Here is a 27,847-nt window from a genome sequence, read left to right on the forward strand (position 1 = left end):
CGAGTTTGAAGTAACTAGAATAATAAGAATGGGGTGGAGCACATTTGGCAAGCACTCTCAAATCATGACCAGTAGATTGCCAATATCCCTTAAGATGACGATATATGACAGCTGCATCTTGGCGGTACTTAGCTATGGAGCTGAAACCTGGAGACTTACAAGGAGGGTTCAGCTTAAATTGAGGACGACGCAGCGAGCAATGGAAAGAAAAATGGTGAGTGTAACCGTAAGAGACAACAAGAGAGCAGAGCAGATTAGGGAACAAACGGGGGCTAAGAATTTCATAGTTGAAATCAAGAAGAGGAAACGGACATGCGCCGGGCATGTAGCGCGTCGACAAGATAGCCGCTGGTCCTTAAGGGTAACTAACTGGATTCCCGGAGAAGGAAAGCGAGTTAAGGGGAGACAGAAGATCAGGTGGGCAGATGAGATTAAGGAGTTTTCGGGTATAAATTGGCAGCAGCAAGCACAGGACCGAGTTGACTGGCGGAACATGGGAGAGGCCTTTGTCCTGTAGTGGACGTAGTCAAGCTGATATGATGATTATTATTAATAATAATGTTCATTATTACGTAAATTGCATAGCACATTTGACTCCACAATTCTCACGAAGTGGTCGATTGCATTCGGGTGGCATGTTGGTTGAGTGTGATATCTTGCCCCGCCGCGGTGGTCTAGTGGCTAAGGTACTCTGCTGATGACCCGGAGATCGCGGGCTCGAATCCCGGCTGCGGCGGTGGCTGCATTTCCGATGGAGGCGGAAATGTTGTAGGCCCGTGTGCTCAGATTTGTGTGCACGTTAAAGAACTCCAGGTGGTCGAAATTTCCGGAGCCCTCCACTACGACGTCTCTCATAATCAAATGATGTTTTTGGGACGTTAAACTCAACATATCAATCAATCAATCATCGAGTCCGATATCTTGGCAACATCGCTAGAGTCTTAAAGTGATACCGCTGACAAGATAATGTAGCACCCAGTACATTCTTGCTCCACTTATGGTGCATTCAGGCTGTGAGCCTAATACCGATTTTTCGAGGAGGCGGAAGGCAAACCCGAGTATGATCCACCTGCAAACACATCCGCACCACGGGCAGGGTCTTTGAAAGAAGAGCCGGTTTATTCAGCGCTTATCTGCACCCGATGCCAGCAGACCGATTTGACAGTATTCAACAACATGGGGGCTGGCAGGACCGGAAGCTTTTCTAATGTCAAGCATTGTGGAGGCCGCCGGTTTATTTCGCTTATGATGTCGCTGTTGGCGGATTGTCTGCATGGCAAAAAAAAGTGCCATATAGTAAAAAGCTGGATGCAAATTTTTTTTCAGTCTATCTGTTATGGATAACAAATACTTACCGCAAACATTGCACTGCTGCCTATGAGTTTCCCTGCTGTTGGTTTGAAATTTCTTGTTAAAATCAGTGTTCTGAAATGGGCCGGGTTCTGAGTCTATCGATTGCGGCGGCAAAGCCACGTTGCCTACCGCCAAAGCCTGCCTGTGCGGTAATTAATTCGACAACGTACCCGCTATTTCCACACCTGCCGAGCAGCACGCATGACAAGCGACAGGTGTCGAAAGGGTGATCGTCGGTAAATAGGGCCCCAAAAATAAAACTGAACTACCAAGACCATCAAAATCAACAGTGAGGAAAGCCGTACAGCTCGCGATGAAGAAAAGTGTAACGGTGGAAAGCGTGTTTGACGGCTAAAGCTGCGGCGTACCGCCGCCACAATCTCTATGTGAAAAACATTGGCAGATCCCACGTGCAGTGAAAATGTATGATAGAAGCGCGAATAAGGATGGTTGATATATAACTGTAAAATTAGACCAACATTACGATGTGGACGTACGTAGTACGCAGTAAACAAAAGCAGAAATATTAAGCACACTCACGTATCTAGATATGATGCTATTATAGTGTTTATAGCCGTGTAAACTACTAAGGTTTGCACTACCAGCACTAGCAGTGGCAGGCATGTAAATTATGCCATACATGACTTCCTGATTATGATGTTTGCAGTTTGAGTTTGTTTTCGTCCCCCATTCAAGTCAGGTAATATAAAATTTGGTATTCGTAAAGCTAGTGAGACGGCCTCGAGTGTACTAAGAGCGTAGTATATAATTATGTTTCAGCATGCACACATGTTATATGATTATCAGTTTGGGACGTTTCATTTACTTTCATCAATCATTCGCTTCACGTAATACCAATTTAGGTATATGGGAAGCTAGCAAAATAGCCGCGAGCGCGCTATGAGCGTAGCTTGTAGTCATGTTTTCAATGACACGCATATCATGACTCTTTCTGGACTTGTCGTTTACTTCCATCGTTTATTCACATCAAGTAATACCAAATTTGGTATATATAATGCTAGCAAAACGGCTTTGTGTGCCTCGTGAGCATGGTAGGTAGTCATGTTCTCACACTACACACATGTCATCTCCGTGTTTGCACCAATCATACACCGGCGTCATCCAATCACCTCACGTAATCCTTTATTTGGTATTTGTGAAGCTAGCGAAATAGCTGCGGACGCATCACGAGCGTGGTATGTAGTCATGTTCTTACATGACACGCACGTCATCATTATCATGTCTGCATCGGTCATATACGTTCGTCGCCAATTCGCGTCACGTAATACCAGTATTAGTACATGTGAAGCAAGCGAAACGGCCGCGAACGCATCATGAGCGTAGTATGCATTCATATTCTTAAATGACACGCACATCATAATTATCATGTTTCTACCAGTCATATACTTCCGTAATCTATTCACGTCGCGTAATACATACTTGATATATATGAAGCTAGCAAAACAGCCTCGAGCGCACCAACAGCGAGGCATGTAGTCATGTTCTTATATGGTACGCATATCATGATTATCATGTTTGCACCAGTCATATGGATTTATCGTCCATTCACGTAACGTAATACCCAATTTGATATATATGAAGCTAGGGAAAGGGCCGTGAGTGCATTATAAGCGTGGTATGTCTTCACGTTTTACATGACACACATATCACGATTATCATGTTTACACCCATCAAATACTTTCGTAATCTATTCACGTCTCGTAATGTCAAACTTGGTACATGTGTAGCTAGCGAAACGGTCACGAGCGCGCTATAAGTGTAGTATGTAGTCATGTTTTACATAACATTCATATCATGACTATCATATTCGGACGTGCCATTTACCTTCGTCCTTCATTCACATGCCGTGATACCAAATTTAGTGTATGTGAAGCTAGCGAAACTGCCGTGCACGCATCATGAGCATGGTATGTATTCATGTGCTTACATCATACGCATGCCATAATTATCATGTTTGTGCGAGTCATATACCGGCGTCATCCAATCATGTCACATAATACCTGATTTGGTATATTGAAGATAGCAAAACGGACACCAATGCATCATGGGCGCGGTATGTAGTTATGTTATTACTTGGCACGCATATCATGATTATCATGTCTGCACCAGTCATATATCTTCGTCATCCATTCTCGTCTAGTAATACGAACATTTGTATATGTGAAGCTAGTGGAACAACTATGAGCGCACCATGAGCATGGCTTGTTCCTCCAGTAGCCTCATGTCTTGAATATTATGACTGTACCAATCATATACCTTCCTCGTCCAATCACGTCGGCTAATACCTGATTTGGCATATGTGAAGCTATCGAAGCGGTCGCGAGTGCTTCATGAGCGTTGCATAAAGTCATGTTCTTACATGACATGCTTGTCATGATCTCCACGTTAGGGTCTGTCATTATGTTCCCTATGCAGTAATGTCATACCATAGCAGTTTTGCAATATTTCATGTGGATAAAACTACCGCAAGAGCAGCAAGACCATGACATACATGTAAATCATGACTTTCGTGACATAAGTATTATAATTATCATGCAATGACTAGTCACTTATCCTCGTCATACATTTATGTTATGCCATACGAAATCTGTTACAGATACAATTATCGAGACGGCCAGGAAAGCTGAAATTCATACAATTATTTCTCTCTCTCTCTCTCTCTCTCTATATATATATATATATATATATTTATATACATTTATATATACATATAGATATTCCTATTGTGGGAATTTAGTATACCCACTCTCTTCACCTGTACATTATCATCATTATCCTGTGTTGCTCATGCATTCTCATCGTTGTCACGTAGCATCATCATTTTGGTTCGTTCATCGTAGCTGTCGGCTACCAGTTCCTCGGGCCTTATAAAGGTCTTCCAAACCAAGACTTCATACGTGGTGGAGCGTGCTGTTAGATCTCCCGTCGTCCTCTAGACCACTCTACCCCCTGAAGCTACGTTCAGGTCACCGCTTGGGCCGGGTGTCCGGAAATATGTCACACCGAGATGAGGTCGGTGCTGCAGCCGTTCCCACTCCGCCACCGCGTGCTGCGCCTTCTCACGTCATTAACAGCTTCCAGCGTGAGCCCCATCCCTTTCCTGGTATGCCCGGGGAAGATGTGGAGGAATGGCTGGACGATTTCGAACGCGTCGGCACTGCTAACCGGTGGGATGAGACCTACTAACTCGCTCACGTCTCATTCTACCTCACGGGTGTCGCGAAGGCGTGGATCTTCAACCACTTCATCGACATCCCCGACTGGGCAGCCTTCAAAGATCAGCTTCGCCACAGCACATCGGGGAGTCGTACACATCCTAAATTGAGGAGGTTATTTCACTTTGCTGCCGGGTTGACACACCAATGACAGAGTCAGTCAAGGTACGCCAGCTTCTTAAGGGGATTGCACACGTCGCATTCAATGCCCTTGCAATCCAGAATCCAGCTACCGTTGCTGGCGTTGCGACAACCTGTCAGCACCTCGAAGAACTTGAGTCTATGCGCCTACAACCGGACAGTGACGCGGCCCGTATTACAGCGGATCCAAACCTACGAGATACAATAAGGGGTATTATATGCGAAGAATTAGAATCAATGGGATTCACAGTACTTTCAGTGTGTCCCATTCAGTCTTCTTCAACGCCATTGTGGGATGTCATCAGGGAGGAGCTCGCGTCCATGACCCACATGGCCTACCTGCCGCCTACTGTCGCTCATACTCTCCCATAATTCTCGCATGCCGCCACCGCACCTACAGGCACCGTCAGCTCGACGTCGCCGCCACGAACGTACGCGAAGGTTGCTGCCGCACCTCCTACAAGCTTTCCCACGAGCTTTGCATCACCATCGCATGAGCCATCATCTGTACCTTTCACTGCTCTCTCTCCCGGTGCAGTTAGCGCTAGCTACTACCCTCCTTATCGATTGACTCGCTCTATGTGCTATTATTGCGGCTATCACGGTCACATTTCACGCTTTTGCCGCAAGCGCCAGCAACACGAGCGTCGAGAGTACGAAATACGCAAACGGGATTATACCTCAGGAGCCTTGTACCAGGACCGCCGTTATTCGTCACCGCCACGTCCGTCTCCATCTCCGCCAGCATCACGTTAACTGCACAGTAGTCATCGATCGACCCGACGCCGTTCACCGTCGTCCTACCGTCGCTCCTCTTCTCCTCTTCAGCCTGCTACCCTCGCTTCTGATCGGCGTCCAAAAAACTAAGCCATGCAGTTTTTGGAGAACAAACTGCATTCCAACACAGGATTCTATTTCCTCCAACGCGCCCTTACAATATGATTTAAGTAACAGTTGAGGGAGCGGACGTTGATGCTTTGGTGGACACTAGGGCTGCGTTTTCCATTATTCGTGCTGATTTGTGTACCCGTCTTTGAAAAGTCACGACGCCTTGAATGGACCAACACTGGTTACAGCCCAAGGAACAATGATTCGCCCTTCCGCTCTCTGTACTGCCAGTGTGTTAATCGAGGACATTCTTGATTGATTGATATGTGGGGTTTAACGCCCCAAAACCACCATATGATTATGAAAGACGCCGTAGTGGAGGGCTCCGGAAATTTTGACCACCTGGGGCTCTTTAACGTGCACACGGCAATTTAACGTGCAAATCTGAGCAGACGGGCCTACAACATTTCTGCCTCCATCGGAAATGCAGCCGGCACAGCCGGGATTTGATCCCGCGACCTGCGGGTCAGCAGCCGAGTACCTTAGCCACTAGACCACCGCGGTGGGGCAATCGAGGACATTCTTCATCATATAGAATTTGCTGTGCTATCCCCGTGCTGTCACGAACTCATTTTAGGCTGGGACTTTCTTTCCTCTGCTTCCGCGGCTATTTGTTGTGCACAACGTGTCGTCCAGCTTACTGACACAGACCACTTGCTCAGCGACGAAACCTACAGGCCACTTCGACTTATCGCTGCTGTAGAGATTGAGTTAGCACCACACGAACATCAATTTGTCAGAGTTTTGTCGAACAACGTCGACTCTGGTGACATTTTGGTGACTCCGCCAGACGCGCTGAAACGCGCATGATCAAAGCAACGCAGCAGGCACCCGCCAGCTAGGACCGGCGCCTGGCGTGAAAAAAGCGGCGTGACACGACAAAATGAACACTGGCGAGCACGCGCAACACGTCACGTCGAAATGTATTGGCGCCTTGACTGTTGTATGTGGTCTTGTTCTCACATGACACGAATCTCAAGATTATCATGTTTGCACCATTCACATACCTTCGTCATCCATTGTCATCAAGTAATACCAAATTTGGTATATGCGAAGCTGGCGAAACGGCCACGAACGCATGATGAGTGTGGCATGTAGTCTTGTTGTTACATGAGACGCATGCCGTGATTATCATGTTGGAATGTGTCATTTACCTTTGTCGTCCATTCGTGTTGCGTAATACCAAGTTTGGTACATGGGAAGCTGGTGAAATGGCCCCGAGCGCATGATTGTCGTGGCTTGTGGTCATGTTGAAACATGACACACATGTCATGATTATTATGTTTGCACCAGTCATATACCTTCGTCAACCATTCACGTACCGTAATACCAAATTTGTTTATATGTGACGCTAGCGAAACGGCCGCGAGCGCATGATGAGCGTGGTATGTATTCATGTGGTTGCATGACGCGCATGTCATGATTTTCATGTTAGGGTCTGTCGCTTGTGTTCGCCATGCAATCATGTCATACCATACCAGTTATGCAACATCCCTTATGAACGGAACCACCACACTGGCTGCAGGACCAAGAAATGTAAGTCATGACATTCGTGACATACATGTGATGATTCTCATGGTAATACTAGTCAAATATGTTCATCATACATTTATGTTAAGCCATAACAAGTTTGGTATCGATACCATTATCGAAACGGGTAGAAGAGCTAGGAGCTAGGTAGATATACTCTGTGGCAAAATTCCCCGAAAAAGGAGTAACGGAGCCCAATAGGTGTGCGCGATTAACGGATAGACCGTTGAGGAAGAACCACAGAGGGAAGCGTGCCGCGTGAAACCGAGGGATGAACCGCCCGGGGATTGCAAGCAGCGCGAAAAGCGTTGCCAAGGTGACCGGCCCTCCCTCTCCTCCTTTGCTGGCTCAGTCTTTCCCCGTATTTTGCCGGCGATGGTTCGCGTCGCGTCATGCTCAGAGTGCTCGACCACGGCCGCCTGGATTCGACGATCTGAGAATTACGACGTGGTGCTTATGTGTACGCTTGGGTGAGCGTGGGCTGCTGCTTTCGCGTTTCGCTGCACCCATGAAGTCTGGAGCAAGACTCGACACGTCACCACGCCGGACTTTATATCTCTGGCTTCAAGATAGTCACGACCAACACACGACATCAGCAGTTGGAAAGGCCATTATGGCGGCTGAGAAGACAACATGCCTATCGGATATATACTTCAGTCTGACTCAGGGCAGAAAACAGCGCTGGAATTGAAGGCAAGTAGGTTATCATTCTTTATTCTACTCTACTTGTCGCGTGTGCGATAAGGATCGCGCTTGCCGGCAACGTGCTCGGTCGTGTTGTATATTGCACGCACGAAATGCATTTCGAAGGTCAGCTTCGGCGTCTGCAGTTCGCCTATGTTTTGCGACCGCCTGGAGATTGGCCGCCAATGCCGTCAGCCTCCCGTACGCTCGCTCGTCGAGTGCTCGCCTGTCCTCGCCGCCGCGATGAGCTCCAGGCTAATGATATTGGGCTGAGATCTCGTCGGTGTGTTGGGAGTCATCGAAAACACGTTGCGGGTTCTCGTAAAGAGCTTGGTTGTAGTATGTCGTGCCCTGTAAGTGCACCAGCACGGGCAGGTGGGGCTTTCGCTAGCACCGGAACTCACTGAAAGTTGGTCGCCATTACAGTTGGTTTTCCCGTCAGTCGGTCGCAAGCAGCTCGGCGCCATTCGTTGGCTGCGGCGGCAGACACGCGTTTGCGCACTGCACTCGCTCGAGGTTGTGGAAAAGTGCCGCTTTATTGTCGATTTCTTCGGCGCTAGCTCGGAACCAGCTCGGCGCTGTTCGTGGCGCGGCCAAGTGTACGCTCGCTCTCCTGTTCAAAGTTCGCTGGCGGCAGACACTCCGCATGCAGCGCCGTGCTTGGTCTCGCGTTCGCTTGCTCGAGCTGAACGACGTCGCTCGCTTAGGACTCGCCCACTTGTTAGCGGCACGGTAGTTCGCGGAGTTGTGGCTGCGGCCGCCGCTCCTAAGCTGTTGCGCTACGGGGATCGAAATGAGTCTTTGACGATGTGTGACATCACGGTAAAGTTATTAGCATCTCATATCTCACGTATGTTTTCATTTCACCTTGCGCGTATTTTTATATGCATTTGTATTCATCCTCTGTCACGTGTGACTCGATATTTTACATACTTATTGTGCAGCCGTGGGCATACACCGTGCTGAAGACTGTGTCGCTGGCGTCTGCAATGCCTGTCATCCACTTCTTTCGTCAGAGCAGCTTCAGAAGAACTGTGCGAGATGTGAAGGTAAAGGTATTTGTTTGTCATATGTTAACGCTTGTTTTTATATCAACGTGCACGTATTTGTCATATGCGTGCATCTTCATCTTCTTTCACGTGTGTCTAACTATTTTTGCTATATTATTGTACGTGACGCGTTGGAACACAACCGGCAGAAGCCTGCGTGTGCTGGCGTCTGCAATGCCTGTCATCTATCGCTTCTGTCGGAGGAGCTCCCCAAGGTGTGAACACGATTTGACGACGGGACTGGACTTGTACACTTCACCATGCATTCACTTAAAAGAGTGGAGAAACATCATGTGCATGTAGAAAAATAAAGGATTTCGAAGTTTTTGTCTTTCGTTGTTGCCGTGACTGCGAAAGTGGTTACACATAGTTGGCTAACTACCCTTTCGCGTGTTCTTTTCTGCGCAATTTGTTACTCACTGCCCAGAAAAACAGGTGAAAAAAGTATTAGGCTTGGCAGAAAATAAACAAGAAACAATATTTGAACTGGGGATAAAAAGATCTTCCGGTTGGAGTATTTGAGTGGATCAACCATTCGTCCGACAAGGTGCAACTGTGAAGATTACCGGTTGCCCGGCAAAGTGTAAATGTAGGGATTAACAGTTGCTCTATAAGGCGCACTTGTGAAGACTAAATGTTAGTCTTTTGACGTGAATTGTGGGACTAACGGTAACTCACTAAGCTGTGAATGTGAGGTATAAATGTTATTCCCATGAGTTCCTCTGTGGGGACAAGCTGTAGACCCGGTGCCATTAGTCCTTAAAGAAATTAGTGGTTGTGGCAGCCCCATTAGTCCCTAAAAGAATGAACCACACACCCTTTTAACACCCTTTTGCCTTAGAGTGTTGATAGATGGATAGATAGGTAGATAGATAGATAGATAGATAGATAGATAGATAGATAGATAGATAGATAGAATGGTGGATAGATAGATAGATAGATAGATAAATAGATAGATAGATAGATAGATAGATAGATAGATAGATAGATAGATAGATAGATAGATAGATAGATAGATAGATAGATAGATAGATAGATAGAAACGCTCAAAGTCACCAAAGTTTGCTAAGAAATGCTTCGCATTTAAGAACTGCTCCATGGAGTGGATCTCGCGACTGAGCTGCTCTAGATCTGCCAATGGAACATATAGGAAGTACCCTCAGTCTGCCAATGGAACAGACTTGCTCCTTATGAAGCAGAAGAAAATATTACAGGAAGTGCTCCGATTATGCCAAAGAATAACACCATTAGCAGCGCGAGTAAGACAGCAAACAAAACCAGCGAGAGGTGCTGGAGAGCGAGAGGTGCGATCGGCCGGCTAAAAAATTTGCTCCATGAAGAGGCGTAGTCGAAATCGCCGTCGTAAAGGCACGAGTGTGAAAAACTTCCCAGCATTTCCCCGAGGGTGAACATGGTTAAGTGCGAATACACGGGGTGATGCTATGAGGGGGTATTTATTAATTCGCACTATTATATTTAATAATCACACTATGGTGCCTTTATGGTGTAATGGTTCCTGGGAATCGCAATTTGATCACACGGGAGAGTTTACGTTAACTCACTGGCGAATGCCAACGGATTTTAACTTTACTCCCCCTCACGTTCGCTCTCGACGGGAGACTAAGAGAGAAGGCGGGCGCGCGGGAGAGAGGGGTGCGCGTGCAGCTGCAGCGAGCGAGGAGAGCGGAGGAGCGATCGAAGGGGGAGGGGGTATAAGGCGCGTTACTGACACCGATATCAGCGTCGCGTCCGTGGCTTATTCGGTAGAGCGTCGCGCTGCGGCCCGCCAAGTCCTCTTTGTTTTAAAGATAGAGAGAAGACTGCGGACGCCGCCGAATGCGGTGGATGGTTTGGGGTCGCTTATAAGGTGTATTCACACTTAAAAGAGCACAACCCACTTGAAAGAAGGCAAGAAGCGTTCAAGCGTAGTAAACCGAACACGGCGTTTGTCATCCGCACCGAAGCGGTGTTGCATGCGTCCGTGCCACTGGACGAAAATAAAAAAAAGGCAGCATATCCACGGCGAGAATGTTGGAGAGTGGGGCGAAGCATCCATTCTTCCATTCGTTCTTGCTTCCGTCCGTACGTGCGTCCGTCTGTGTGGCCGACTCTGCGTCTGTTCGGGTATGCGTCTGTTCGTGCGTCCACACGTCCATCCGTGCATCCGTCCCTGCATTCATCCACGCATCCACCCCTGCGTCCGTCCGTGCAGCCATCCATGCGTCCGTCCATGCATCTGTCCGTGTGCCCATTCATGCATCTAGTTAACACTGCAATTACCACCATCTCGCAGCTTTTCATCATATATTCCGCAAATAGAAGCACCACCACCCAGCAGACATTCCAAAGAACTAAACGAGATGTGGCACACGCACACTTTCTTACGGCTTGCGCTTCTTGTCTTCTTCCCACCTTTAACCACCTCGAGTTCATGGTGCATGCTAGTTCACTGTATTCATGGCACTGCGGCCCAACGCTCGCTAAACCTTTCTAAAAGCAAGGAGGTTACGCCCAGCGAGTATAACCTAGCAACCCTTTCTTGTCAGATAGTGCTGAATGTACATGTCAATGTCTGCTAATTGGGAACGAGAGACAGGGGAATTCGGCTTTAGTTAACGCGCACGCTGCGAATTTCCATTGTTCAACAACGCACAGGAGGAATCTCCCACCGGCACCACCTTGCAAGTCAAAGCGTAAGACTGGTTACGCACTACGACTACGACGAGGGACGAACGGGTGCCGCATTAAGGAGCTTCGCACCTAAAAGAAATGCGAGTCGGGAGGAAATGCAGACAAAAGGAACGATTTCGGCCTCCCGTCATCCCATCCACGGCACATTTGATGGCAACGTTGCTAACTTCGGTTTGATAGGACACGGGAGCGCAAGGTTGCCGGCTAGGTAGAAGTGGTTGAGCGAGAGGAGGAACGCTCGTCGTCGGCGAGGAGCCTGGTGGGGCTCGGAGGCGAAGCAAATGCGTTTCACCCTTGTTGCATTCACCGTTCACCAGGGAAGACTCACAGGGTATTACCGCCGTGCGTTCGTCTACAAAATGAGTAAAAGCCGTAAGCATTTGAGAAGTGGTAACCAGAGTACTTGCTTATTTTGTTTTGAAGTTTTGTTTTACTGCTTAATTTGGTTTTGCTTTTGTAGTGTGTTTAGTATCTCGGCTGCTGAACAGGGCTTATGTAACATATTTTAGGGTTAGTTTATTTCTAAATTAGGCGTTGTATGTTTTTTTAGGTAACCGTTGCGTGGTAACACATAACAACACGTTCAGGAGGGTTTGTCGAGTAAGAGCGACGTTAAAACAGATTCTGAGTGAGCGCAAAGAAGGAAGGATATCATTTGCGACATTTTTCCGGGTTTATGCGAAAGTTTGCTATTTTTTAAATGCGAAGCATTTCTTAGCGACCCTCGGCGTTTTTGAGAGTATCTATCTATCTATCTATCTATCTATCTGTCTATCTATCTATCTATCTAGCCGCTTATGTTTGGGTGCTCTAAAGGTCACCCCCTTAACCTGGTGTGAACCAAAATTAGCACGGGAGGGTAAGATGGTTGGGCGAATATGACGCGCTGGCCAAGACATGAATAATTTCACAACCCAGTCTTGTACGTGTTGAAACACTTGCCGTCAGACAGCGGCACATACCCACGGGCGGATATGTGCCGCCCGTGGGTATGTCATTTATCGGGGTGGTATGGCATGGACGCCCCCATGAATGAAAATAATTATTTCAGGCTCCCAGAAGGAATCGAACCCAACAATTCTGCGTGGCAGTCAAACATTCTACCGCAGAGCTACGCCAGGTGTCAGAACTACTTTTCAAACAGACGCTAATCTTCGTAAAACGTTGTTACTGGTTGCAGTGCTGCTTACCTAATTTTATAATAGTTCCATATGCACTCTTTCGATACAGCTGCCACGTTAGGTTAACGTCAATTGTGATTGGTTGCCGTGCGCTGAAGTTGATTTATGTAGCAGTGTACAGGGCCAGCATCCTCGCAAGCATCAGCGCTTCATATAAGCTTCTGGTGTTGCTAATGCACATGTTCGAGTTGACATCGTTGCGGAAGTGCAAACAACTGGTTATAGGAACATCTGCAACTCTTCAACATATTTATGTGGATGTTAGATTTGTACATATACTTGGTGTCATTTCATGACGTGTTGCTCAATAGAAAACTGCACCTAGATCACTTTCACTCCGCGTGCTTCGCATAACGTCGATTCCCACGTACGTGGGATCTGCCCAATTTAGTTTTGTTTTCTTCGCATGTGTCCTGTGTGGACGTCAGTAAAAAAAGTTAGTTCGAGGAATAATAAGTACCTTTCATGAAGCCGGTAACAGCAAGGCAGAATCAGTAGTTATTCTACGCAGGAGCACTATAAACTACGTTTTTGGGGTCTAATGTGGATGTTCCTGGTGCAGGTGCAGCACGACAGTTATTCTTTCGTCTGCTCAGAGCAAATCGCTGAATAACTTTGGCCGCACAAAAGTTCGGGAACTAAAAGATAGCGTGAAGCAAAAGGTTTTTTTTTATGAGTATGAGGCTTGGTCGAATTGCAGCGGATTACTGTGGCTGGCACACAGGTATGCCACTGGCGTGGGGCACAACCCCTGAGAGAAGCCTATTCTCTTGTTGGAATGGGGAATTTCAGAGATAACTCAGGGAAACGCTTCAATTGCTTTGTGCTTTAGTTATACTGTTTAACGAAGACTGTTCTAACATAATTTTCCAGACACGGTGTGTCTCACTGCGGACAAGGCGCTCTCCTGTGCCCGTGGTTGTGTGTATTTCTTTTTATTTCCAGTGAGAAAATGCCCATGAATGAGTGAAGAATGCTTTGTTGCGTCTTTGGCAGTGGCCCGGAGGACGGCATCAAAGAAAAACTCTTCGCTACCGAGTATGGCTGGTCAGCCTCAGGTCGATTTTCCCGCAGCTAGACGAGCTGTTGCGTTTGGCTAGCCACCCATTTGCCGCGGCCGCCAGATTGGTAGAAATGCCGCCGAATAATTTTTCGAAGATATGGAGCAGTGCGTAACGCCCTGCTGTTTTCGTGTACTGGGTGGCTCGTGGCTGAAACTACTCGACGAACCACTGCTGTCCTTGTTGTCGGCGCGGAGATGTGACACGTGGCGTCTTAGTGCCCCATAAAAAGCCGCAATGCCAAGTTTTTGCTGAAGCCGGATGTCGGACCACCATGCTGTGCGTAGCTGACTGATGTGCCTACGACGCTCAAATCAGCACCAGATGTCCAGGCATTCGCCCTCGAAGACGACTGGCCCGCAACCACCGAGATCACAGACTCATCACATCCCGCTCGCTGGAAGCCAGATTCGCCGGAGGAGGCAGCATCGCCGGCACCATACACGTGTTTGATTTGTGTCAGTGTATATGTTAGGCGCGGTGCCGGTGTAATGAGCCTCATGTGTGCTGTGGGACCTTTTTATTGGACAGTGCAGTAACGACCCGATCTGGGGATTTGTGAGAGGAGACTGTTTATATTCGGCCCTCGCAGGCTGCTTGGGGGGCTTGTTCAATGGGGAGATTTTTCTGTACAGCTTTTCATTGTAAAGCTGTCTAGCTAATGTGACTGTCTAGCCAATGTGACAGTTATGTTAGGACAGAGCAGCACTCTACGGTCAATAGAGCAAGCTACGAAAAGCAGGATCAAATAAATGGAGTAGTAAGATAAGTGAGTTTTGCGGGAGTTGTAAGGCAGCGGCACGCGTCTGCTTCAGCGCCCATTTGCGACAAAGGTAGGTGCTCTGTTAAAAATTATATGCATACCGATACGCTTCTTAACACTGTAGATCACTGGGGAATACGTTGTGCTTCAATGTAGCGTCTTTTTTCGCGTTCGAGCTACTCAGCAGCAGGCAACAGCTTCAGGGCGTCACACCACTGAAAAACCACCTGCCGCTCGCGCGCGCATCACGGAATTGTACTCGATCACAATAAACATGAAGCAAGCAGCACCCAGCACTCGATTTCACACAAAGTAAGAACGAGAAAGCACACGGAAAAGCACACGGACACACACAAATGCTCCCGCAACCACGGTTACAAATGCCATCCACGGTTTCCGGTGCAACATCAGCACCCTCCCCAAAAAAGCGGCCGAAACTGTCAACTGCACCGAGACGCGCTTGCCCGTTGGCGGCGATGCCACGCAACAGGCTCCACTTTGTGTTTCATTCAGCAGCCCTGGTACAGCGTACTCATCACAATGCCCGCACCAAGCTTTCTGTGCAGTAATGTTAACGCTACGTATTCGCCTCAGTTCAGTGTCGAAAGTTTCTGAGGGCTACCTAAAGAACCGAATCTTTTGACTGGTCCGAAAAGTGTGGTAATAATAAATTTCAACTGCACATACGAAGCTAAGAGATACTACAGAAGTGAAGAAGCCGACAAGTTATTGAGGAGAGATGATCTCGCCAGTTAGAGGTCACTTATGCCAGATTGCGCTGTGCAGTTCCACAACTAAATTATTACCTTAACAAAGCTCGGCTCAAGGCGTCACCGCTATGCATTTGGCGAAACAAAATTGAAACAATTGAACATTTCTTTTTATTCTGTCGTCGTTATTCTTATCCGAGAAAAAGATTTTTAGTAGCACCTTTACAAAAGCTAGAAATACAAGTAAATCTAACAGTAATTTTATCACTTGGCGGAACTTCATTTGGTTACTGCCACGGGGATGTATGCTCCGCTGTGTTTGATTACATCAACGCAAATAAAAGATTACCATGCTAGTGAACCCCTACCTTTTCAGATCTTTAGTTTATAATTCGTAGTTATGTCTTTCCAAAACAAAAGATGGTTTGACCGCTTGCTCAGCAAACATTTTTGTTTTTGGTAGTATTATTTTAAGCTACTTTTTCAGATTGGCTTCAATTTCATTTTAGTTTCATTTAAGTATCCTGCCGCCCGGTTCTTGGCCCATCCCCCTTTGTGGCTAAGCGCCATCCATCAGAGGTCTTCAGCATCAGCATCAGATGGTGCTGTGCTGTGGTGCAAACACGCAGCCTATCATCTAACTACTTTCGAAGAGAACTTTAAAGAAGCCTAAAGCTTTTGAAGCACACAAAAGCTTCGTGAATAAAAAGGCAAAAATGCCGACTACAACAAAATGAAGATATACTGACGTTTCAGCACCCAGAACGGGAGCCTCCTCACAAGGATCTTGTGAACGAAGCTCCCGTCCTTAGTGCTCAAAGGTCAATACGTCTTTATTCTGTTGTGTTCGGCGTTTTTGCTTTTTTAATCAATGATTTGTCCCCACCAAATGAGCATACGTCGAAGCCTTGATTTTGTCTAAAGACTTTGTACACTAGCCCCACTTTGCGGAAGGCAAAGCGGTTCACCGATGTAAACTTTGCCGGGAGGTTGCCAGGGCATGCGCCAGAGATTCAGTGCCTCGGAGTATCTAGATAAATTGAGGAGCTATACACCAAAGAAACAAGACATACGTTCTCGAAACACGCAAAGTGTGCCTTCTACTGGTGAGTCTCAAGCAACGAAAACTATAAAATGCTTGTTCCGCATACATTTCGAAGACATTGGGTAAAGTATGCTTAAATCGGTCGAGACCTAAGCTGAAAATCACTGATGATTCGGCATGCCGACATTCGTGACTTCAGGTCGCCAAGGATCTCTCAAATTTGACAATTTGGCAAAACGTAGCTACCAGTGGCAACCCTGCTGCAAGGGCGCTTACTCAGCGTGGCATAGTTGCAAGTGTCTGACATCGCGAGTTATCTTGATGATGTGGTTTCAAGGATCCGCCTGCCACCGTCGCTCGCATTCGCGTTCTCAATTTAGCGCTGTTCGCAAGGCTGCCGTATTATCGGTACGCAGTTGATGCCGGTACTCGGACTCGCGGGCTTGTTTTAGGGGTGAAGCTTCTCAAGGCGTGAGCTGTGCATCCCCTGTATGTAGCCACCTCTCGTTTAGTTCTTGCAGTGTTCACTTAATCGTGGTACCATCCCATGTATGTAACCACCTGTCGTTTAGTTTTTGCAGTGCTCACTAGATGGCGGTACTTGCATTAGAAGATGAGAAGATGCAAGATGTTTTAAAGTAGACGGTGGACCGTTGGTTGAACCTCCACTTGCCTCACAAAAGACCCGGGTTTGATCCGCACTTGAACCCAAGCACGCCTGGTTCGCTTCCCACACTGCTCCAGATATTTATCCTCATTTATTTATTTTATTTGCATCGTCCTAGATTTTTTCATCCTGCATATTATGACAAGTTTCGCTCACAACCGCCGAAGCAGCAATTTTCGCGAAAGCAGCTCTTTCATGGTATCGCGTTAAAATAGGTTTTTTGACTAAGCCTGAGTGAGTTCCAATTTCTTTTTGTGTTTTTATTCTCGCATCACTCCTGTCAACTCTGATTTTCAATTTTCATTGTTAGTAAAGCTATACAATGCAAGGTTATGCTATGCTTTTTTCCGTATACTATTGTTCTTTAATCTTTCTGAATTTCAAATAATTCATATTCATGTTTACCACACTTTCCCACCACATGCGATGCTATACTCTACACTGCTATGCAAAGATCTATCCTTTTCTTTCTCTGAGCTTGTATTCTGCCTGCCTAACACCAGCCTACGACATCAGAAACAAAACAACAGTCCGAGCTTCTAAAAAGCAACAAATAAAAAAGAATGAAAAAAAGTCGGACAAGTTTAGGGCCATGATTGTGTGGTAAATTCGTGAGTTGGTGTATTTTAGACATGGTCATAGATTGCTTCACTAGAAGTATCAAAGCTCCAAATTTATTTCCTCTCACGGGCCTGCATCAGCACAGGCTATTGAACTTAATACAGAGTGCTTTTGGATCAAGGCAGCTTGGCTTGAAAACCGGGTAGTGCCAAGCACCACATGTGTCATAAAAAACTTTGTTACACTCGTGCCTGCCCGATGTCATTGACTCCCAGGTGTATTGTTCACATTCGCCATCTGCGAAAAAAAAGATGACGAAATTACGGCGGTATAACACAATGAACCCCCCCCCCCCCCAAAAAAAAAGAACTAGTTTACAATTTGGCTCTTAAATATTGACTGCACTCTAAGGGACGAACCTGTCGAAGCCTGACGTCAAGCGGCCACTGCAAGTGGTTTGAATGCCGCGCTGAAGTGCGCCACGCGCCCTCTGGCTTAAGCAGTATGCGCACGTAAAAAGTCCTTTTTCTCAAATATTCTTTTCCGTGTATTGTCAACAACTGTGTACCTTTTCTCAAAAAGTATTGAATCAGTTTCGATGACATTTTGTATGCATGAGCTACAACAAGCTAGAAATAATCAGAATTAAAAAAATGGCAGATATCATCAAAAGTGCAGCTGTAACAAAAATACACAACAGTAGGCACACTCCGTGGTGTTGTGAAAGCAGTGTACTTATTTTTTGCAAAAACATCATGAAAAATCATTATTTTTGATATGTGGGTTTAACTTCCCAAATCCACCACATGATTATGAGAGATGCCGTAGTGGAGGGCTCCGTAAATTTCGCCCACCTGGGGTTCTTTAACGTGCACCAAAATCTGAGCACACAGGCCTACGACACTTCCGCTTCCATCGGAAATGCAGCCGCCGCAGCCGGGATTCGAACCTTAGCCACTAGGCCACCGTGGCGGGACATTTTAACATTTTTTGTTCCTATGTAACCTAGTAGTCCCTACAACAACACAGCGGATCGTTGTTACATCCCTCAAGATAGTCGCAGAAAAAAGGTACGTTGATTAAGTGAAGCGCTTTTAAAATTCGGCAGTGAGCCTTAGGAAGAATAAGCAACCTAGGCAAACAAAAAAATGTCACTTGATACCCACTCTAGTTTGTGTAAGCACGTAAAAGTTTATAAGAATACATGCAGTCGTCTCTAAAATATTACGCTAAAGCTGACAAATAACGTTCGCCCTACCATACCCCATTAGACTTGACTTTGTTAGCTTACACCAGGGCTATATATTTTATACTTTCTATGGTTTCATTGCACCATTCCCTAAAGTTCCCAAGGGTGCTTGTTGTTTGCTGCGCAAGTTGTCGACAAGTAGTTAACGAGCAATTGAAGTAAAAGCCGTCCACTCATTTGATTAGCAATATGAATTGGTTGATCAATAATGAAAGCTTTGTTTTTGTACAGAATGAGTGTAGACGCCAAAATCTTCTATGGTATAATTTTTCCTTTTTTACGGGCAAAACTGTCCATATTCAGCCCAACACAACGACTACAATACATCCGCTCGTGTGTTTTCTCAATTATACATAGTTAATATTACGTGAGCAGCATAGCACGTTTGACTATTTTCGAAATTATCACGAAGTGGTCGGTAGCATTCGGGTGACGTGTGGATTGAGTGTGATGCCGTTTCAGTATCGTATGGAGTATTAAAGCGCTCACGCCGACAAGAGTTGCAGTGATCGGTACATTCTCGCCCCACTTATGATGCATTCAGAGGTCACGTGAATGTACCGCAAGCACCGCAAATCTCCCGAAACGCCTCCCTTCCACAAAATTACGTCGTCGGACTAATCCGACCATGGGCCGCGCGCAGGCAAGTGACAGTGATACTTCATTTCGCCTTAAAGAGGATAGTCTTTTTTGCGATACCTAGAATTTTCCTACCGGCCTGTCACAAGTCACCCGGTGAAGGTTTAACCCGATTCTCAAAGCCAACTCATCTTGATCTGGTGGCTGCATTCATACGTACGAACGTTCTCAATCAAAAAGAAATATCACGAATGCTTGACGCCCCAAATCAATATATACGCAAATAGTAGTCAGTGTATACATTTATTTAGAAAATGCATACATAGGTATTTAAGGATCATAGCACTTATTACGCTGCTCTGTCAATGCGACGCTAAGAACGAAATAGCGGGCGGTTCCTACGGTCCGCTAAAAATTCAGGCGTTTCAACAAAATGAAACCGGTACTGTCACTCACAAATGTTTCTGTGTTCTAAAAAAATCGTTTTTTTTTCACAATATTGCCAAATGGCGATACCTCACGCCGTGCCTTCAATCAGAATACAATCGTTTTTCGCCGTCCTTTGCAGTGAACTGCAATGATACGCGGCCAATTTTATCACTTGTATTTTTTGTACGATCGCAGTGGTAGACAAATACAGTGTCACTTGCCTAACACACAGGCTATTAGAACGGTTGACTGTGTTCATACTTGAGGACGTCTAGACCACTCTGTGTTCTGTGAGCGTGAACCGGGAAATAATACTAGGAGCGTCGCGCTGTTCCAATGCGGCTGTCATGACAGCCGCATTGGAACAAAATCTGAGGTAATCGCTTCCCGATCGCTTTAAGACACTGAGTGAATGATGAGAAAAAGCCTGTCACGTGCTAAAGGGACGGGCTACATCCAGAAAAGACGCTGAAATATATGCGAACGACCCTTCTTCTGAGTGTCTAGTAACTGGTCAAGTGCTTCATGATGAGAACAGCGTCGACTGGTTGCACATGAAGATAGAGATGCGCGGTCTTTAGTTTATGGCTGAAATAAAAGTCTAGTACTGCTACTACTAGGACATCGAAGTGCTATTTGCCATCCCAGCATGATGACAATTATGGCGGGTCAATGCCTCAAAACGACGGTGAGAGTACGACGGATGCCGCAATAGATCGGTCTAGGAATTTCGGCCACATCACGTTCTTGAGCGTGCACGTAAATATAAGCGCACAGTCCTCAGCCGTTTTCGCCATTTTCGAAAATGCTGCCACCACAGCCGACATATGATACAACAGCTTTTCAGTCACCAGTTGAGGACCTCAACCCCTATACCACCGTCAGGTCGCCATTCCAACATGACTGTTCAAAGAGATTGACGGTGTGAATGACACGTTCCCGATCGTTTTCTTTTACATAGAATATTAATACCCTTTTTCAGTCGTCCCAGTGCGCTCTAAAATGTTTTTTAATATGTCACAGAAGTAGAAGCTGCATGTTATTAAGGTGTCTCCGTTAATTTATTATGTTTAAACTGCGGCATTTTTGTTGTTGAAGGAAAAAACAGATGAACTATTGTTCCTCTGTACGAGATTAAGGACTAGGCAGGAGAATATTACGATACATATCTATAATCAAGGGCTGGATGCATGCGCTGAGCGAAAAACTATTATGAAGAACCGTCACTACGTTGTGTACTTCATTAGATCAATGTGAGCTGTACCAAGAATTTACAATATAGAATCATTTATTAGTAAAACAAACAGCTTCATGTGACACTTACCTGGGTGCAGTAATATGAAGCATTTCTCAGACTCTAACCAGTACAACAGCAGGTAAACTCTCGCGTGTTCCTCTATAAAAGAGATCATATGGTATGTGCTTCAATTAAGCAAACAAAAACAGAAGCTACTAAGTAGGGTTAAAATTTTTTGTGGCACACAGCGACTCTAGCTAGATCACTTCATAAGAAACATTTCCCAACACACCTTTGTAACCCATTTATTTACTATACCACAGAGGCCACGTACCAAACTTTACATGAAGATGTGAAAAAATTTAAAGAAAGATTCATTAGCTCCAAAACTGTGGAAGGCACCCATGCAACTACACGAAAAAAGAAAATATGCAATTAATTGATTTGTGGTGTTTAACGTCCCAAAATCACTATTTGATTATGAAAGACGCCGCAGTGGAGGGCTCTAGAAATTTTGACCACCTGGGGTTCTTTAACGTGTACGCAAATCTGAGTACACGGGCCTACAACATTTCCACTTCCATCGCAAATGCGGCCGCCGCAGCCGGGATTTGATCCCACGACCTGCGAGTCATCCCACGACCTGCGGGCCACGACCGGCGGGTCGATTTGATCCACTACCTTTGCCACTAGACCACCGTGGTGGGCAAGAAAATATGCAAGTAATCGCCAGTAGTATGCACATCAGCTATGCTTCAGACTATTATATTTTACACGATGAGCTAAATGTTTGCAAGGTTGTGCAAGCTGATTCCGAAAAAAAATATGTTGAACATCTCTCATCAACCTATGACACATAGGTTAAGGGGAGATGTCTGAACATATATCAAAAGTAGAAATGTGGTTGGGCATCCTAACGCGTAAAACTTGCAGAGAAAACGTTTGTTCCAGTAAATGCTCACGAACCGGCAAGTGAGGCTGCCAGCACAAGTTTGAAACACTGAGCACTACTGGAAGTTCAGAAACTATGGCGGTCACGATGATTGATATCAGGTGTTTAACGTCCTAAACAATGATATGGTTAAGAGAGACGCCGCAGTGGAGAGCTGAGAAAATTTCAGCTACCTGGGGTTTTTTAACGTGCACCAATCTGAGCAAACAGGCCTACAGCGTTTTCGCCTCAATCAAAAAAGCAGCCGCCTCCGCCGGTATATAATCCCGCTACCTGTAAGTCAGCAGCCGATTACCTTATGCACTAGAACACCACGGCGGTGTTATGGTGGTCACCAGCAAATATTTTTATTGTTTTTACCATTCTTGGGACATAAAAAGTGTCGCCGAGTTCATTTCACCCCAAAAGGCCTAAACGTGAGCAGTGGGGACTATATGACGTGTTGTGAGCTAGTAATCTGAAATATACATTTACATCAAAACGTCGCAGGAAGCTGCGAATACCACCTTCTTACAGCAGGATGATTCTCGAGCACATTCTGGTGAACAAGCTATAATATTCTGGTGAACAAGTTTTAAAAACTAAAGAGGATTAGGACCACTCAATTACTCAAGACACACTCTTGATGGGGCAGCAAGCCGTTTGTGCATCATTAGACCATTGAAGGAAGCCCTCGGCGGAAGATATGAAACCGATTCACCATACATTGATGCTGGTCAAAATCTTTTACAGGAGCAAACAGAAATCTACTTTCCGACTGAATAAACAAATTCTTTGTTTTTGACAAAACGGTTAAACATTAAATGTGACGACATCATAATCGAATGTTATATGAAGTAAGCCCCGAAGTTTACTCTTTTGCATCGAATGTCTACCAACGCTTGCTGAAGGTTGCCATGCAATCAAAAAGATTTTTGTTTTATCATTTTTTTTTGCACAAGATGCAAGCGTTGAAATCCCGGTGAGCCATCTTTGTCAAGACAGTGTGTGCCAGCGCTCGCAATCAGTCCTGTGCACACGAAGCAAGCGTGAAAATAGCAAAATGGCGAGCCTTTTCGTAATGCTTGTAGATACAGCGCGCGTCTGTGCTTGAAACCACGAACTCAAGGGCGAAGTTTTCTGGTGCTGCTCGAGCGATGTGCCGCGCACTTTACCCCGCAGGCGCCTCACTACGGCCCTTCGCGGAGCGTTTCCACTATGCTTAACGAGTCATAGACGCCATACTTGGCATGTAGGGTGCTATTAGCATTAGCGTCATTTGTATGACTCAGAGATTTGACTGACTTCGTCTCAAGTTCAGCCACACCCATCCCCAGCACACGCACAGTTTTATACTAATACAGTGGTTATGAGGCATCGGATGAGGTATCGGACGTAAGAGGTATTGTACGAGGTATCGGACGATGTCATCCATTCGTCCTGTATTCAGAGCAGGACGACGACAACACAATTACGCCTTAATTGTCCCTATTTTTTTTAACTTTGGCTGCTGAAATCGCTCTTTGCCTAAAGTGTCCATATAATTTATATCGCCACAGAAGCCGATGAAACGTTGTAGAAGGTGTGTTGAAGTGAATGGATGCTATACAGAAGAATGATGTGTTTTCGAGTTTTTCATAATAATTTTTTTACCATCGTGAAATGAAAAGTGTACACTGGTTCTTTGAAGTACGGACTAAAAAAAAAAGATGTCGCTGTCACGTCCGACCCTTGAAGGCCAAGCTTGAAGGTCCATCAATCATTCACAAAAGTGATTAATCGTCGCCTGCTTCACTGATAATCATCGTCTTCTTGCGCGTATGGGTGGTTCATGGCAGGGTGCATGGCTCTCGTTGCTTCCCAGTTAGCGGCTAAATCTACGTAGTTAAAGTCGACGCGTTATGTGTGGTGAAGGTGAATTTACGTTTGCCAGTCCTCTCATTGACCAGCCTACTCGCAGGAGTGCCATTCCGGCCACCGCTTGCACCCACTGTTCTCCGATATATCGAATGACGAGTGGGCCAAAGCCTATTCCAATCCCATCCGCTCGCCGCCACTCTCGCATCTTTATGTCATTAACCAAGAGCAGACCCCCCACTCTTCCCTAGTCTCTGCGCAAAATTGGGGAAGACTAGCTTGACAACTACCTGTGAGTAAGAGCGAATTATCTAAGAGAACTATCCTCACAAGCTCTCTCACCACACCACCTATCTCACTAGGGAAGGCGGGACATTGTTCCTTAACCATGAGATTGAGCGCACCGACTGGCCTAGCTTCAAGCAGAAGCTTTGCCAAGTATTCGCAATGGTAACGGCCTATAGGTAGCGCGCCGTGAAATACAAGGTGGCTACGGAAGGATGATCAACCTGTGAACTCGCATAACAAAACATAGGACGCACAAACGTACTCTCCGTGCCGTTTTCACCGGTATAACTCTTAATCGTCCAATGAACGTATATCAAACCGAAGAAGTGTCCTAACCGATATGAACTGCTGAATATTCGCTACCTCATTTCTTGCCGCAGTGCAAAGTTTGGTGGTGCCAGCTGATGGACGTGTATCAACGATGCGTTGCGTAATAATGCACGTTAAACTGCGTGAAGTATAATTCACATGTCAATGGAATGGCACTCCGAGATCATTAGTTCCGAGGCTGTCTGGCGGATTTGCCGCAGTAGTACGCCACTAGCGAATAGCACGCCGTCGCAGCTGCACAGAACCGAATGTTTACCGTGCCGATAGTTCGCAAGCAAATTACGCCGTCATCATTACTTGTGCTCTAAAACATCATGCAGCTGCTTCTTCAACACAACACAAGCATTTATTTATTTATTTATTTATTTATTTATTTATAAGTCTCTCATGGCCAAAAAGGTATTAAAGAGAGGAGTGGGTAAATACATAAAAAATATAAATAAAACAGTGCAATGAATAGAAATAAAACAGTAAATAAATACAAATAAAACACTACAATAAAAGACAGATAATAATAACGTTTCTGCAGAATGTATGAAAATAGTTATTTTCAAATATACAAAAACAGAAGCAATAAGCATAGGTAGCAGATTTTCTCGGTATACAATGTTAGCTAATGTTTCATGAAAAAGTTTGAAGTCAGTGATGGTTGCGACATTTGAGGGAAGGCGGTCCGATCATGACATGTGCGGGGATTAAATGACTGAAAGAAAGACCTAGTGTGACATGATGCGATTCCTACCTTATTGCGATGATCAACACGGTTCGAGAGGTACAGAGGCTGGAGTATCAGGTCATTATGAAGTGTAGGGTGATAGAAAATTTTATGAAACAGTGAAAGACGGGCAATTTTTCGTCGGTGAGCCAATGGAATAAGTGATCAATTATTTTTCATTGATGTCATACTTGCAGTGCGGTTGTAGTTAGAGAGGCTAAACCTAGCAGAGTTATTTTGTACTAGTTCGAGAGAGGTGATGAGATTAGTATGACTGAGATCCCATATGGCGGAGAATATTTGAGTTTGGGGCGTATGAGAGACTTATAGAGTACTAGTTTCAAGGAAGAGGGTGCATTGGAGAAGTTACGTCGTAAGAAGCCAATCATGCGATTAGCATTGTTAATCACGTACTCTACATGAGTTGTCCAACTTAAGTTATTTGTGATGTGCACGCCAAGATATTTATAAGACAAGACGAAATCTAAAGGAACGTTGTTTAGGTGGCAGGTGTTATGATTCGAGTTAGTTCTTGATACGTGCATTATCTTACATTTCTTAATATTGAGTTCCATTAACTAGATATTACACCGATAAGCTATATTATTTAGGTAAGTATAAAGTACTTTAGTGTCCGCAACATTGGTGATTTCGCGGTAAATAACACAGTCATCTGCGAACAGATGTATGTTAGAAGTTATTGAAGAAGTTAGATCATTATTATATACAAGAAATAATAAAGCTCCCAACACTGAACCTTGAGGCACACCTGATTGTACTTAAAAGTGAGTGGTGAATGATTGTCGTTAGCAGTTACGCATTAGAATCGATTAGAAAGAAAATGTTCTATCCATTTAAGAAGGTTAGTGTCGATATTTAGCAAGCTTAGTTTTAAGAGCGGTAATTTATGGCAAACCTTGTCGAATGCTTTGCTAAAATCTAAAAAAAAATGTAGTGTAACCGCAAGATGATCGACCCAGGATTTGACGAAGATGATGAGTAAACGAAGCAAGCTTTGTCTCGCTGGAATCATCATCATCATCATCAGCCTGACTACGTCCACTGCAGGACAAAGGCCTCTCCCATGTTCCGCCAGTTAACCCGGTCCTGTGCTTGCTGCTTCCAATTTATACCCGCAAACTTCTTAATCTCATCTGCCCACCTAACCTTCTGTCTCCCCCTAACCCGCTTCCCTTCTATGGGAATCCAGTCAGTTACCCTTAATGACCAGCGGTTATCCTGTCTACGCGCTACATGCCCTGCCCATGTCCATTTCTTCTTCTTGATTTCAGCTATGATATCCTTAACCCCCGTTTGTTCCCTAATCCACTCTGCTCTCTTCTTGTCTCTTAAGGTTACACCTACCATTTTTCTTTCCATTGCTCGCTGCGTCGTCCTCAATTTAAGCTGAACCCTCTTTGTAAGTCTCCAGGTTTCTGCTCCGTAGCTAAGTACTGGCAAGATACAGCTGTTATATACCTTCCTCTTGAGGGATAGTGGCAATATACCTGTCATAATTTGAGAGTGCTTGCCGAATGTGCTCCACCCCATTCTTATTCTTCTAGTTACTTCAATCTCGTGGTTCGGCTCTGCGGTTATTACCTGCCCTAAGTAGACATAGTCTTTTACAACTTCAAGTGCACTATTACCTATCTCGAAGCGCTGCTCTTTGCCGAGGTTGTTGTACATTACTTTCGTTTTCTGCAGATTGATTTTAAGACCCACTTTTCTGCTCTCCTTGTCTAACTCCGTAATCATGAGTTGCAATTCGTCCCCCGAGTTGCTCAGCAATGCAATGTCATCGGCGAAGCGCAGGTTACTAAGGTATTCTCCATTGACTCTTATCCCTAACTGTTCCCATTCTAGGCTTCTGAAAACCTCCTGTAAGCACGCGGCAAACAGCATTGGGGAAATTGTGTCCACCTGCCTTACACCCTTCTTGATTGGTATTCTGTTGCTTTCTCTATGAAGCACTATGGTAGCAGTTGATCCCCTGTACATTTCTTCCAGAATGTTTATATATACTTCATCTACGCCCTGATTCCGCAGTGTTTGCATGACGGCTGATATTTCTACTGAATCAAACGCCTTCTCGCTGGAATACTGTTTTCTAAAGCCATGCTGCACTTTAGCAAAGTATGAGTTAGACTCTAGAAAGTTAGCAAGTTTCGAGAAGATTACATGTTCTATAATTTTTGCAACAATTACTTGTTAGTGATATTAGTCGGTAATTAAGAGGCGAGTTTCTGGGGTTCAGATTTATAGATTGGAACCACCTTCCCTATTTTCCATTCCTTTGGAAGTTGACATGTACTCAATGATTGTTGAAATATTTGACTTAGTATCATTGAACTAACTACGTTAGTGCTTTAAAAAAATTACTATTAATGCCATTCTAGCCAGGAGCGGAGTGGATTGGTAACTTATCTATTAGATTCAATATTCCAGGTGCCTCAATAATTACTGAATCTATGGGCATGTAATTATAGTGGTGCACATAAGGGAGTATGATGTTGGCGGATACGGAGTACTGGCTTGAAAATGAATCATTATTGGTGATGCGCACATGTTATCGGGGATATTATTTCTAGATGAATCTTCTAGTGATATAGTGTTGTTAGTGGTTGGGTTAATCATTTGCCATAACTTCCTAGGGTTATTTTTCAGTGTTT

The 27,847-nt window shown here is 45.2% G+C and overlaps 1 protein-coding gene across 2 annotated transcripts in view; it reads right to left on the reverse strand.

Annotated features, from left to right (window-relative positions):
- Positions 1–27,847, reverse strand: part of LOC119180910 (uncharacterized) — a 182,884-nt gene that overhangs the window by 107,611 nt on the left and 47,426 nt on the right. Inside the window, exons 4-5 of one of the 2 annotated variants that reach the window (XM_037432047.2) lie at positions 21,142–21,213; positions 17,652–17,857 (exon numbers count right to left, since the gene is read on the reverse strand). The exons of the other annotated variant lie outside the window; for it this stretch is intronic. Coding sequence (XP_037287944.2) covers positions 17,697–17,857; positions 21,142–21,213 — 233 coding nt within the window. The 3' untranslated portion in view covers positions 17,652–17,696. Of the gene's footprint in view, positions 1–17,651; positions 17,858–21,141; positions 21,214–27,847 lie in introns of those variants that run through there. 2 annotated transcript variants of the gene reach the window in all.

This window comes from Rhipicephalus microplus, chromosome 10, assembly GCF_043290135.1.
Source record: "Rhipicephalus microplus isolate Deutch F79 chromosome 10, USDA_Rmic, whole genome shotgun sequence".
Classification (NCBI taxonomy): domain Eukaryota; kingdom Metazoa; phylum Arthropoda; class Arachnida; order Ixodida; family Ixodidae; genus Rhipicephalus; species Rhipicephalus microplus.